This window comes from Mizuhopecten yessoensis, unplaced genomic scaffold (assembly GCF_002113885.1).
Source record: "Mizuhopecten yessoensis strain PY_sf001 unplaced genomic scaffold, ASM211388v2 scaffold7087, whole genome shotgun sequence".
NCBI lineage: Eukaryota > Metazoa > Mollusca > Bivalvia > Pectinida > Pectinidae > Mizuhopecten > Mizuhopecten yessoensis.
In genome coordinates this window covers 637,838-653,925 of record NW_018406874.1, presented here as the reverse complement: position 1 = coordinate 653,925, position 16,088 = coordinate 637,838, and the positions used below count along the sequence as shown (strand labels likewise).

General features: G+C 32.8%; 1 protein-coding gene across 1 annotated transcript in view; it reads left to right on the top strand.

Moving 5' to 3' along the window:
• LOC110453095 overlaps positions 1 to 15,510 on the top strand; it is a 42,194-nt gene extending 26,684 nt beyond the window's left edge. Inside the window, exons 9-13 of the mRNA XM_021501931.1 lie at positions 12,575 to 12,592; positions 12,860 to 12,917; positions 13,141 to 13,698; positions 14,018 to 14,587; positions 14,841 to 15,510. Of these exons, the coding sequence (XP_021357606.1) occupies positions 12,575 to 12,592; positions 12,860 to 12,917; positions 13,141 to 13,698; positions 14,018 to 14,587; positions 14,841 to 14,869 (1,233 nt within the window). The 3' untranslated portion in view covers positions 14,870 to 15,510. The remainder of the gene's footprint in view (positions 1 to 12,574; positions 12,593 to 12,859; positions 12,918 to 13,140; positions 13,699 to 14,017; positions 14,588 to 14,840) is intronic.
• The last annotated feature ends 578 nt before the right edge of the window (positions 15,511 to 16,088 follow it).

Here is a 16,088-nt window from a genome sequence, read left to right as displayed (position 1 = left end):
TATCGGAGTCGTTGATTAACCAGTGTCATCATGTTTAACGTAAGTAAACAATTTACCAGAAGTGGCAGTGTTATGACTATATATACTGGTCATACACATGTATAGCAATAGTATTATGGAATCTTAGGATAAATGTGGAAAAGAAATACTATATGGCGCTGACAATAGATACACAGATACACAGCTTGTCAGTTCAATACCGCTTTTAACAAATTCCGATAAGAGCATGGACATTTGAATAACATCAATCATTAATAGTTGAGGTGAAAAGTAAATGAGACAAGCATTTCCCATTAGAGTAATTAGTGTTCACAGCATTAGTTTGATAATTAATTATCAGAAAGTATATTCAGTTCATAAATTTAACTACGGGTGGATAATAAAATTGGTTCTCTATAATTATGGAGTATTGGTTGGTTTCTCCAGTGATGGTCTGGGCAAGACTCAAAAGATTTAATAGTTCTTGATGACATTATCTTAGGTGACAGGCTGTTTCAGATGTCAACAGTTATGTGACAAAATTAAATCTTTTTCATGTTTAAGCGCGTTCCATCCTTGATTAGTTTATGTTCATGATATATACTGGCATGTTGCTGTTATGAACATTCATGTTACAAATGTAATTCATGTTACAAATGTAATTCATGTTACAAATGTAATTCATGTTACAAATTTAATTCATGTTACAAATGTAATTCATGTTACAAACGTAATTCATGTTACAAATGTAATTCATGTTAGAAATGTAATACATTGTTAGAAATGTAATACATTGTTAGAAATGTAATACATTGTTAGAAATGTAATACATTGTTAGAAATCAAAGACACGTATATGGTGTTTAAATAAAAATAAAAAAAGAAGGAATTCGTTGCTAAAACAGATATAATTAAAACTGGTGGCCGATGCCAAACAGGAAAACATTTTCATAAATATACTTAATNGTCTATAGTTATATTATGTCTGTAGTCTATAGTTATATTATGTATGTGGTCTATAGTTATATTATGTATGTAGTCTATAGTTATATTATGTATGTGGTCTATAGTTATATTATGTCTGTAGTCTATAGTTATATTATGTATGTAGTTTATAATTATATTATGTATGTAGTCTATAGTTATATTATATCTGTAGTCTATAGTTATATTATGTCTGTAGTATATAGTTATATTATGTATGTAGTCTATAGTTATATTATGTCTGTAGTCTATAGTTATATTATATCTGTAATCTATAGTTACNTTAGAAATGTAATACATTGTTAGAAATGTAATACATTGTTAGAAATCAAAGACACGTATATGGTGTTTAAATAAAAATAAAAAAAGAAGGAATTCGTTGCTAAAACAGATATAATTAAAACTGGTGGCCGATGCCAAACAGGAAAACATTTTCATAAATATACTTAATCAAATAAAGAGTATTTCTTTGGTTGGTTTCTGAAAATATTCGAGAACTTGATAATTTAACGAAGAGGGGGATAGCTGACATTAATTATCTTCTCGTGTCTGGAATTTAATGATGTAATCAAGCATACCATACAATCTGGGATTTCCGGAAAAGCATGTGTTCAAGTGGAATTCACCGTATGACACATGCATGTTATACCGAACATGTCCGTGTGTCTATCAAGTCATGTTACGAATGAGAAGACCATGCATCACTTCAACACATACACACTGCACATGGTCTCAAACGGCCGTCGCTATCACAGGAAGCACACCAGTATTTGATACGGTTACATGCATAATCTATTAGCTATTTATCTTCATTTGTTTTGTATGGTAAATGTTGACTTGACTATGGAAATAAAACTAACTTATGCTGACATGTTATTGAAACGAAATGGCTATATATGATAATGTAAATGTTATGAGAGTGATGTAAGGAAGGTGATATTCTTTATATCATTTAGTGATATCATATCTGTAGTCTATAGTTATATTATGTCTCTAGTATATAGTTATATTATATCTGTAGTATATAGTTATATTATGTCTGTAGTCTATAATTATATTATGTATGTAGTCTATAGTTATATTATGTCTGTAGTCTATAGTTATATTATGTATGTGGTCTATAGGTATATAATGTATGTAGTCTATAGTTATATTATGCATGTGGTCTATAGTTATATTATGTCTGTAGTCTATAATTATAGTATGTATGTAGTCTATAGTTATATTATGTCTGTAGTCTATAATTATAGTATGTATGTAGTCTATAGTTATATTATGTATGTGGTCTATAGTTATATTATGTCTGTAGTCTATACTCATATTATGTCTGTAGTCTATAGTTGTATTATGTATGTAGTCTATAATTATATTATGTATGTAGTCTATAGTTATATTATGTCTGTAGTCTATAGTTATATTATGTATGTAGTCTATAGTTATATTATGTCTGTAGTCTATAATTATATTATGTATGTAGTCTATAGTTATATTATGTCTGTAGTCTATAGTTATATTATGTATGTAGTCTATAATTATATTATGTATGTAGTCTATAATTATATTATGTCTGTAGTCTATAGTTCTATCATGTATGTAGTCTATAGTTATATTAGGTATGTGGTCTATAGTTATATTATGTCTGTAGTCTATAGTTATATTATGTATGTAGTCTATAGTTATATTATGTATGTGGTCTATAGTTATATTATGTCTGTAGTCTATACTCATATTATGTCTGTAGTCTATAGTTATATTATGTATGTAGTCTAAAATTATATTATGTATGTAGTCTATAGTTATATTATGTCTGTAGTCTATAGTTATATTATGTATGTAGTCTATAATTATATTATGTCTGTAGTCTATAGTTATATTATGTATGTAGTCTATAATTATATTATGTATGTGGTCTATAGTTATATTATGTCTGTAGTCTATAGTTATATTATGTATGTAGTCTATAGTTATATTATGTCTTTAGTTTATAATTATAGTATGTCTGTAGTCTATAGTTATATTATGTATGTAGTCTATAATTATATTATGTATGTAGTCTATAGTTATATTATGCCTGTAGTCTATAGTTATATTATGTATGTAGTCTAAAATTATATTATGTATGTAGTCTATAGTTATATTATGACTGTAGGCTATAGTTATATTATTGATATAGTCTATAGTTATATTATGTCTGTAGTCTATAATCATATTATGTATGTAGTCTATAGTTATATTATGTCTTTAGTTTATAATTATAGTATGTCTGTATTCTATAGTTATATTATGTATGTAGTCTATAATTATATTATGTCTGTAGTCTATAGTTCTATCATGGCTGTAGTCTATAGTTATATTATGTCTGTAGTCTATAATTATATTATGTATGTAATCTATAGTTATATTATGTCTGTAGTCTATAATTATATTATGTATGTAGTCTATAGTTATATTATGACTGTAGGCTATAGTTATATTATTGATATAGTCTATAGTTATATTATGTCTGTAGTCTATAGTTATATTATGTCTGTAGTATATAGTTATATTATGTATGTAGTCTATAGTTATATTATGTCTGTGGTCTATAGTTATATTATATCTGTAATCTATAGTTATATTATGTCTGTAGTCTATAGTTATATTATATCTGTAGTCTAAAGTTATATTATGTCTGTAGTCTTTAGTTATATTATGTCTGTAGTCTATAGTTATATTATTGATGTAGTCTTTAGTTATATTATGTCTGTAGTCTATAGTTATATTATGTCTGTAGTCTATAGTTATATTATATCTGTAGTCTAAAGTTATAAATCAGGTATGTGGTATATAATAATATAAATGTAACGAGAGGGATGTATATATAGTTCGTAGTAATGAACNATATTATGTATGTAGTCTATGGTTATATTATGTATGTGGTCTATAGGTATATAATGTATCTAGTCTATAGTTATATTATGCATGTGGTCTATAGTTATATTATGTCTGTAGTATGATAATGTAAATGTTATGAGAGGGCTGTATATATAGTTCGTAGTAGTGAAGGTTTTATCATATGTCTGTAATCTATAGTAATGTACATGTTATGAGGGAGATGTATATATAGTTCGTAGTAATGAAGGTTTGATCATATGTCTGTAATCTATAGTAATGTACATGTTATGAGGGAGATGTATATATAGTTCGTAGTAATGAAGGTTTTATCATATGTCTGTAATCTTTAGCAATGTAAATGTTATGAGAGGGCTGTATATATAGTTCGTAGTAATGAAGGTTTTATCATATGTCTGTAATCTATAGTAATGTACGTTTTATGAGAAGGCTGTATATATAGTTCGTAGTAATGAAGGTTTTATCATATGTTTGTAATCTATAGTAATGTACATGTTATGAGAGGGATGTATGTATAGTTCGTAGTAATGAAGGTTTTGTCATATGTCTGAAATCTATAGTAATGTACATGTTATGAGAGGGATGTATGTATAGTTTGTAGTAATGAAGGTTTTATCATATGTCTGAAATCTATGGTAATGTACATGTTATGAGAGGGATGTATGTATAGTTCGTAGTAATGAAGGTTTTGTCATATGTCTGAAATCTATAGTAATGTACATGTTATGAGAGGGCTGTATATATAGTTCGTAGTAATGAAGGTATTATCATATGTCTGTAATCTATAGTAATGTACGTGTTATGCGAGAGATGTATATATAGTTCGCAGTAATGAAGGTATTATCATATGTCTGTAATCTATAGTAATGTACATGTTATGAGAGGGATGTATGTATAGTTCGTAGTAATGAAGGTTTTGTCATATGTCTGAAATCTATAGTAATGTACATGTTATGCGAGAGATGTATATATAGTTCGGATTAATGAAGGTTTTATCATATGTTTGTAATCTATAGTAATGTAAATGTTATGAGAGGGCTGTATATATAGTTCGTAGTAAAGAAGGTGTAACATATGTCTGTAATCTATTGTAAAGGGCGGTAGTCTGAAATAGAAATTTTGCGAGAAGGAGGAGTGAAGTCATGAGTAGTGTAGGTGTTATTGAAGAGCTATAATTTGAACTGTTGTTAAAATGAGACTGAAACGACAGCATAATACAAATTAAACGACATGCATCTATACTATAATCCATCAAATCAGATTAAGTGAATAAACTTGATCATATTACATTTAGTGAATAAACTTCATCATATCACATTAAATGAATAATTTTCATCATAAAAAAGTTAGTGAATACACTTCATCAGATCACATTGAGTGAAATGTGTGGTAGCTTTATAAAGCATTCACTCAATCTCAATATCATTTTATTAATTCATAGATAAATATGAATAACATTTCTTTCTGTCCTCCTTCTTTTACAGCCCTTACCTGTTGAATATATATAAACATAATTCTACATGAGCGAGCTGAGGCTGTTGGAGGCCAACATTTGGATTGATAGTTTAACTTGGAAGGTTATTTTAATAAGATATAATGTAATCTAGAATAATCGCACAATTTTACGTAGCGTGCATGGAATTTAAGTTATTTCGTTTTTTTAAATTGTCCGACAAATTCAACCTTTAATGACAATTCGAAAAGCATCCTTACTGTACTTCAGTTTAATTAAAAGCATGACTGATTGTCACATGTCATTCTTGACATATGAATGCCGATGATACATTAGTGACTATAAATCATAATGACTAAACCACATATATATTTGACCTCAGCTGTGACGAGGATGCTTTTTTTGTGCTGTTAAATCTATTTTAATTTCAAAAAGTTTCTAAAAGAGTGTTTAAAAACCAATTTTCGCAAAAATTGGATAATTTGGTGAACAGGTTAGAATCTGAAATCCATTATAAATGAACAGCCCCAAATTCTGTTCAATTACTTTTATGTTGATCTTTAGTTCAAATGGGATGTTTATGTGACGTAGAGATTACAAGTATACATTGTAAATTTCACTTAAAACGTGTTGCATGAAGGGTTGGTTGTGATAACACACCGTTGTTTAACGAAATACTTACACTTCGTGTCCGTTCTCGTTGTTATTACGTGTATGTGTAACGTTTATCTTTACGTATTTAGTAAACGACTGTTTAAACTAACAAGAGAACAAAGACATCGATTCCAGAAAGTATAAAAGTGTTTTGGCAAGTGTGTCAGATGGCCTATTCACGCCTGTACAATAAGTACTTCCTTATGCCTTTCCTTACATCTAGCAGCAGCAGGAAATCCTAGCATACCTGTTTTATTGCTAAATATATAGGAATGTTGTTGGTTTATAGCAAAATTCACTTTTTATTCGCAGAATATTTAAGTTATACTCAACACAAAATAGAAGTTTTACTGTTACATACGATAGAAAAAAATCTTCTCTGAAAGTATGAACTAACACAATCCTCAACCAATCCACAAACCTGGAATCAGCCGGGTGGTCTGACTTAAACAAATGTTAGAAATCAGTGACAGCCGTGGAATGATGTTAACTAAATATGATATACGTGAACACTGTCATAAGTTTATATGCATGACTTTATATCATGACCAGCATTGTGTAAACAGAGGAAATGCAGACAGGAATGTCTGGCGTCAAGGCTACTCTACCTAACGGATTACATAGGTCAGTTAGAAAAGCGCTGTATCGTTTTATGTCATTTTTACAACTTCTAAAAGAACTTTATAGCAGAGAGAATTTTGATTTATTGATATTTTGAAATATAAATTAATTCTTACTTCCGGATGGTTAGGCAATCATATTACATACATCAAATCTTGTTGGAAGGGTTCTGTATTCCTTCAGCATTTTTTATATGTTCCAAACAGGATTATCTAATTATCCATACGGGTTTCCCCGCTTGTGGCACGTCCGAAGGCTCTACCAATGTACAGCAGAATGACTAACTCGTCACCAGCTTTGAAACTTTTATGTGTTTTCTTTGTGGTAAATATATATCCTTTAGCGCGCGCTCAGCAGGAGGGGCTGCCAGCTCCCCCGCACACACGAAATATGTAGCCATGTATGTAGAGATATTTTTTAAGAGACAAATGATCGGATGAAATGCCTGGTTAGCTTCAAACACACTACTTGTACACATTTTAAGATCACTTTATATCATGATGGTCATATGGAAATGAATTTATCAAAACAATTGTAAGCCAAGTGTTGTTTTAGCAACGTTACTTGTTTTCTCACATACATGCATGACTATAAAATCATTCAACATGCGATAAAACTTGTGACCTTTTTCAAGATGTCAGTTTGAACCAGGGTCTTGCTTCGTTTATAAAACATATCATCCGAAAAGGTTATTGGGCATGGATCGGTGAAATCAAATAACTTATCAGTGGCTCGTATTATTAAGTTTACAAAGTAATATGGGGTTATCATAACATCTTAAAGCATTAAACATCTAAAAACAAACTTTATCAACGGGATAGTAGCAACAAGGTTTGTGACGCATCAAAGATAACTTATCTATATAATCATGTCTGTAATAGCTAATTAAGCTCGATATGTTGAATGTTTCTGATAAAGATAAAGATAAAGGAAAGGAAACACATCAGGCATACTAAAATCAGTTTTAAAATAATATGAACAGAACAATATGGAGACTGTCTTTTAATGTTTTATTTGTGCAACATAAAATGTCATATTTCTGCCAAAGGTATGCAGCTTGTATTTGGGATGTCCTTCTATCTGCAATGTTTCAGGTTAACAGGTTCTACTGGAGATGTCTATATTCCAGCTTGTATAGGTGATATCCATCTATCTTTTATCTTCCAGTCGAGCAGGTTGTATTGATATTGTTCTTCATTAGTACAACTTATCGTTCAGCTTGATGAGATAATGTTCAAATTCAAATCATGTTCACTTGTGCGACTTATATTCATGATGTTCATCTACCTTTGGTGTGTCAGTTGGGAAGCTTGTATTTGGAATGACCATGATGGAAATAATAAACAAGACCACACACATATACAATGTAACAGAATTTTTCATCAACAGAAAGAAAGTTAATGAGTGAAATCACCTCTCAGCACAACATCACTCTTATGGTGCCTTATGGGGTTAAGGCGGCTGATATTCTGCTACCACTAGCTCTCCACCAATGGATCGCCTACGTGGGGCAGTCGCCAGATACTGGCCGTAGGTCATTGATTTTTCTTCGGGAACTCCGTCTTTTCTCTACCACAAAAACCTGGCACGTCCTTAAATGACCATAGCTGTTAATAGGACGTAAAACACAAACAATTTTTTTTCCAGTTAAAGTTAATCGCATTAGACAATACCTACTTATTGACCTGATGGACCAGGAAGGGAAAACTGTAACATCTTAATAAAACCACTTTCATACCTATATTATTTACGTATCAGAGTTCGTGACAGAATCCTTCAGCTTTGACTTTACTTACTTCTCCAATCTGCCAAAACAATCATGACCACATGCTGTCAGTATTGACTGACATGTATCTAATCCATTAACCAGTTTTTTTTTTTTTACCACATTCCAGTGTTAATAACTTGGACCACTACATGTGAGCGTTGCAGGAAAAGTAAAACGAAAAACATTGTTTACACAGAATCAAAAACCAAATTCCTAATATCACTAATAAAAAGTTATCTTGTAGATTTTGAATCAAGATACAATGAGAGAATTAATATCTCTATACATATCGAAATCACGCCTTTTTTTAAAAATAAGTTCACTTTTTTTTCAAAATTTGAAGCTTGTTGCGTGTGGTAACGAACCAAAAATGATTTCCAATGTTATACATTTACTTCCCTTGTGGAAGGGAAAACACAAATCTTTGTTTCTCCGAGATTATTAATTAATCTTCGTCCTCATGAAACTGGTTTAATCTCGGAGAAACAATGCGCATGTTTCCCTACCACCAGATCAATACATGTCTTATCATGGCGAAATAAAAACATAATGCCATTGTAAAATTGATCAGGTTGTTGTGCCCCTGTTGTTGTCCGCACAGAATAAGGGAAATATGACCGGGGGAACTCAAGTGCGTGAGGAAATATAATAATTTATTTTCCTGTCATGTGATCAATATAATCCAAGCATGTATGCTGTTATAAAGATGTATTTTTCTTAGTGCAAGTCGTAGAAGCCATAAATATTAATATGATTCCAACGATGCTGTAAAATGACATACAAGTATACATAAAATATTTTTGGAAAGCAATAAAGTTGAAATGTATTAAAATGTAATATATCTATAAAATTGCCTGTCTTTGTCTCCTGTCTATTTGTTTGTTATTAAACCGATATCTTGGAGTTACAGTGAATTGTAAATAATACAGTCATAATAATTATGAATAAAAAAACCAATTTATATTTTTAATAAACAAACTTTAAAATACTGAAAAAGGCACAAATTGTACAAATGTAAAGAATATATCTCGGTAAGTACGTTACACTCCTCATTTGAAAGGTCACTTGGTTTCTTTCATCAGCAATCCCTGTATATATGTATATCAACATCTCTATTGAGTATGACATGTATGGTATCTGACAGTGTTGAAATGAAGCACGCCTAGTAATGGTAACTTTTAAATTTTTCTTAACAGGTTTTCCCACCAAAACGCCGTTTCAATTACATTTACACTAGCCTTTCAGACATGTGGTCATCCTCGAATCACAAAAATGACAAAAACAACATTTTATACTGATGTCACTGAGATGTAGGGAAGGGCTGGAATGGGGTGTAGACAGCGTGTTCTATAAAAAGACTCGCGCCTGCCGCACGCGCCGCGCCGCTGGTGTGATTCATGCACAAAAAAGTGTTACTATAGTAAACATGATAGTAAACAGAATTAGTTCAGTTATAGTAACATCGGTAAGTCAAGAGGGATATATTACGGGCGGGGATGTCAGAAATTTGTAAACATGATGAAAAACATTCCCAAAGCATCAGATCACCGTTTGAAACTAACATTAGTTTATCAGTATACATCAAACCATCAATACAGTCTGCAATGTCCGATATGTGAGTGATGCTGATATCATACTGATCAACAAAACCTTGTCAAATGATCTGTCATCCCACGCCTTTCTTATTTACGTGTTTAATAATCAAATTATTAGTTTTCAGATTCCTTAGTTTTTCTTTCGTAAAAAGAACCCACGCTTCTTTTAACTCTAACATTCCCAAAATGTGCTTCAGTTTGAGTGTTTCTTCCGGAAAACCCACATTTCACGCGGAAAACATGCATATTACCAGGGAATACCGCATCAATATACAGAATACACCTGTTACAATAAACTTGTTCTCTACCTAGAAATTATAATTTAGATTTTTGTTTTTGTTTTCAGAAAGTGAGAGAATATCTAGATAGTAATCATGCCACTGCGTCCTTGTGTATATTAACCAGCCGTTAATGCACTAATGAACTGCAGTTGTGGACACATCACCCTAAATATAAACGAAAACACAGTATGATGCATTGTTTTCCTTTCGTTTAAATACTGAAGTTTTTGTAACAAATGCTGTAAGGTCAGTAACAATACACATGTCCTATATCTGTAAATTAGGGACATCCATTAACACAGATCTACGTGGAATTTGGCATTGATCGTACTGTTGTATCATAAAATCAGATATACCACTCACAGACAAATAAATACTTAGTGTCGAGGGGAACAGACGAAGACATGAACCATGAAGTCACTGATATAACAAAATGTACCCTTACACACTGAACACGTTGTTCCCCTCGTCACCATACACCTCCTTAACGGAAATATTTCATGGTGGACTTACAACTTACACAACTTAAATACCTTCAGAACATTTTACAAGACATTGAATAATAAAACAAAAATGGCAGCAGGTATGATTACGATGTCACAGTGGTATAAGAGACACCTTTCCAGACAAACATTTTCACCTGTTACGTTTTTGTTGAAACAACTTATATCACGCTTGAATTCTACTGTGATGCTTTTATCCTGGTGTACTGACTCTGTGTTAAATTTGATTTAGCTTGCTATACAAACAGGTATTAAAACATGTCAATTTTGTAAAAATCCTGCCAGAATATACTTGATAAATTGTTTTGAAACACAAAAAATGAAAAGGAATGTAGAATGTGCCTGACTGTAAACGTTGTACTCTGTTTGACGTGATACGTGTAATTTTATTTAACATCAGATTAACAACCTCAGATAATAATCAGGAGCTGATGAAATATAAAATCATGTGGATACAAAAGACAGCTTAAGAACACCGACACATGTGTTCAGATAAGCCCGTCAACACAAAGCGGTATAACAATACAAAAACACATTTGTATTTATAGTTACGACACTGTGTCGTGAATTTGTTTGGGAAATTACAAGTAACACGTTAATGAGCAAACTAGTAAGAAAGATATCCTTATTAGTTTGGTTGGAATTAAAATTATCAAAAATGTTTAACGATGTTTCCGACGTCCTTAACATTACAGCAGAATTAAACGGGACCTAATGCGTTTTGACTTACGTTTCCCCCTTTGTTTCTTTATTTAGATTTCTCTTGAAATACTGCTGACTTTTAATTGGATACCTTACATTTCTCTGTTTATATAAGTATGCAGTGCGACTCTGCAAAAAAGACTCAATTATAATGGAATTATACCAACAAGTGTGTTTGTCTGCTCCACATAATTGGTCAATTATAAGAACAGGCTAGAATAGACACGACGTGGCATGCTTATAAGTAACTGGATATGCCAAAACTAACAAATAATTACACAACAGCACACTGCCAAATGTTTCAAGATGGACGCGGATTCTTGCGGTCGAATCACACAGTCCTATCATGCTTACTATTTGGTATAGGTCTCACTGCTTCTAGATGAATTCTTTCACCAATTGGGAAAAATCACAATACGATATTGTTTCAATTTTTGTACATATTTTAATTTCCCTTGGACAGTGCGATTCCGTTTGTTGTGAGGATGTAGGCCAGGGACGGGCTAGACACCAACCACATGAAGGAAAACATTGTTGTTTATGTGGGTCACCGCTTCACGATCATTTCACGACTCAAGTGTAATCATTTCCGATCTGTCCCGTTATAACGTACTATTTTAATCGACATAGTAACCCATTATCTTCTCCAACACCCTTTATGACGTAAAGCAAATATTATGTATGTAAATCAACAGTTCACGCGAACATACTGACCTGTATCACTCCTAATATGGTGTGCAGTGTACCACGCAAAACATAACATGGCGTAGGTTTCCATGCAGTTCCTAAACAAACAGGCGGGGCTGAACTTTGACATTACCTTGTTTGGCAACCCACTTCCGGAATGCGTGAATAATCTTTTGATCGCAATTTTTGAATGTTTGTTGTATTTATAGATATGTACTATTTACCATCTATTCATATCCCATCCCGTATTACTCATTGGAAGCTCATTGTCAGTCTATCAGGTATATAAGTATCTCCGAATGTAACTTCTTCACATCATCTCTAGCGTCGCAACCAGCAGCACATCTGACTCACTACATAGCACTAGACGTGTTGACACGCTATCATCGGACATTCTTAGATATATTTATATTCTTGCCAACTCACCGATAACATATCAACAAAATGTTTCTTGCTTCATTTATTTTATCACTGGTAAGTTATAAATATTTATAAATAAATAATTTCTTTCGTAATTTTAAGACGAAATGTTTTAATGGTACTTGGCCTTTGTACGTGACATGCATGCAGGGAACGGTTGAAAGATAAACGGAGTTTAAGTTACTTTTAGCCTTAGAACTCGTGCAGATCTTTATATAATGTTTCGTGTAAATAATTCATATATTTTGATGATCGTTTGTTTATACATACACTTGTATTCCCGATGACATGTTCTATTCATGGACCTGTTATGTTTTATAGGTTTCTGTGGCTGTCGCTGCACCAGTGTTTACAGAGGAACCGACTGACGTTGTAAAATGTAAGCTTAATCTACAAACTTAATTCACCTATTACTTACGATTATCAAGTAAATGAAAACAGATGCCTTGTCAATTGACGTTCTATTTTTCTACCCCTCCTTTTTGTTTACCTTAAGTCGTTTTTGTAATATCAACAGAATGTCTAACTTTAGCTAAATAGCATACTTCTATCACTAGTATTAAATGTTGACAATCCAATTGTATCTGTCAATTGTATTTCAGTTTGTCACGGGAAGCCTGCCGACATTTTCTTCCTGCTGGACAGTTCCTCGAGTATATGGATAGTAAACTACCGTAAACAGCTCCAGTTCCTACAAGACATCGTCGCCACCTTTCCCATCTCCCGGACGGGCACCAGGATCGGAGTCGGTATCTTTTCGCACCTGTACAAGACGGAAATTTCCTTCAATGATTTTGATAACGTGGAAGATCTCCAGAATAGAATAAAGAAGATTCCTCACATCATGGGAACTACTCACACTGGGCGAGCTCTAGGGCATGTTCGCAAAGAGTTTGCAAGGGAGGCGAGGCCGGGCGTAGCACACATTGCTGTAGTCTTAACCGACGGGGTTTCAAGGAACAAGCGCTCGACAATAAAGCAGGCACAGCTCTTGAAGGACCAGGGGGTTAACGTGTTTGCCATAGGGATCGGTAAGGGGCCCAACATGAATGAACTGGAAGCCATCGGCAGTGAACCTAGCAATGAGTTCGTCTACAAGATCGCTGGTTTCAACGTCCTGAACTTCATCAAGGACAAACTGGCCTTGAAAGTCTGCAGAGGTGAGGAATTATTTATTTAAATCCTATTGATTTATACTGCCATATACATTTTAATGTGTCTGCTAAAATATTATTTTTAAAATCCATGTGTGATCAGCGTAACTACATTTGAGGCTACTAAGAAATAATATGCTAGCATCAAAGAAACCAATTCTAACTGTCAGTAAAATTATTTACTAGAGATTTGATCTTTTATTGTTTTCTAAGCCTTATCATAATAAACAATCACTGGAAATACAAAATAAGGAGAAAGCTATGTAAATAATCAAACGCCCGTTATCATGAACCATCTTTACTATAATTTGTGTTTTTTTTGTAGTTCCCAAATATCAAGCGTATTGTAGCGCGGAAATGGAAACCGATGTGATGTTCGCCTTTGACTCTGCCTCCATGGGAACAAAGAACGTGCGACATGCGCAGAACTTCATTAGTGACGTTGTCGGGAAATTCGGAAACATGGCTGAAGGAATGATCAGGGCAGGAATGTTGTCTGGATTTTGTGAAAGCAATCGAATTAATCTTAACCAGTATGACAATAAGGAGACGATTTCCAGCGCTGTCCGAAACACCGAGGTCAGAGGTCTAGACTACATCGTAGAGGAACTCCATCGCCATAGCTACAACGTCTCCAGAGGAGGACGGGAAAACTCGAGGAAAATGTCTGTTATTTTTGTGGACGAAACTGTCGAGAAATTTGACCAGATTATTGTTCAGTCGGAGATTGCAAAAGCCAAAGGTATCAAGGTGTATGTTGTTGGTGTGGGTGACGTGGACGAGGCAATCCTGAGTACTATCTGTTCCAGTCCCCCTGAGAACCACATGGTGCGTGCATCGTCCTACGACGCTCTGGATTCAATAGCAGAGGAATACTCCGAACTGTTTTGTCAAGGTAAGCTTAAAGATTTGTGTCTTTCTTTGTCCACAAGGACCTCCTTTTTAAAATGAAGCATGTATGTCAAGAACTAAGAATTGTCTTAAACAACTCTTCTTTTTATAAAATGATAACATATTTTAGGAAAAAAATCTTAAAATCTGATTTTTGTCTCTGCGTGTTTCTATTAACTTAACTATTTGTCATGTATTGAGAGTTGTTAACATCAAATAGCACTGCAAATAACCATTTGATGGTTGTGTATTTTCAGAAATGTCCGTTTTACCTGACTATGAATAGACCGAGGAAAACGAACGCCAAGGAGAGTAAGAAACTCATCTAATCGAACTGACCTCAGTCATAAGGACTTCACCACTGGACGTTACGGTACAATGAAAATTTTACATCAGCTATTTCTATTCCATCACTGAGCTTGGGAAAACAGTGCTGTGTACTGCACTATTAGGAACATCAGTGTTTTATTTGTGCAAGGAAATCTGCGCCATACTTTGTTAGACGACGGATGATTATCTATCCTGATATAAAACCAACACTCACTTTAATTTAGTCAGTGAACATCAACCATCGTGCTATCTTATATGAATTTTATAAAAATTCTGAAATGATTTATATTGAAGTATAAAGTATTTACACTGATACAGCGTATCAGCCATATAACGGACTGGAGACGGACACTAGACAAAAATACCTGAAAGGTATGATCATTGAATGAATGTCGTATTAATCATTCATAATGTAAAAAAAAACAGATATTTGAAACACAATGCCTATCTGATATATCATTTGTCAGGCATTTAATGCGGAGACGTATAATTTATTTCCACAATTTTATTTTACAACCAATGCAACAGATATTATTTTATTGTTGAAAAATTATACTTTTTTGTACATTAACTTGTTAAAATATACACTTGTTATTTGTTGATTATGTTATTGAATAAAACAGTGAAAAGAAACTTATTCTGTTTGTTATATATTATTTTGTAATGATAAGAAATTTACTGAATGTGCCAAGGATAAGACGTTAAGATGAAACCTTCAAACTCATCTAATCGAACTGACCTCAGTCATAAGCTCTTCACCACTGGACGTCACTTTACTCATTAAGGACGACTAGATATTTCAACACTCCAATACGTAGAACAGTAAGTTATTATAGTAGCTATTTTCCAAGTACATTTAGGGAATTCAACTCATTCGCTCTTAATTTTGATTGATCTAATGTAAACTCTCTATCACAATTTAAAGCTCTACTCTTAAAAAATAATGAAACTGTCTCGGCTACAACAAAAACGTTTGCAAATGATGGCAGTCGAAATAAAAATATAATTATGTGTCAACTTAGGAATGAAGCCAGCAATTTGAACTCTGACCTTTTTCTTGACCATTTAAAAGATTCTCCAATATGCACATGCATCCTTGGTGAGGAAACTGCGGATCATTATATGTTTATCTGTCCTCTATTCAACCATTCTCGATTGATACTTAGAAATCAGCT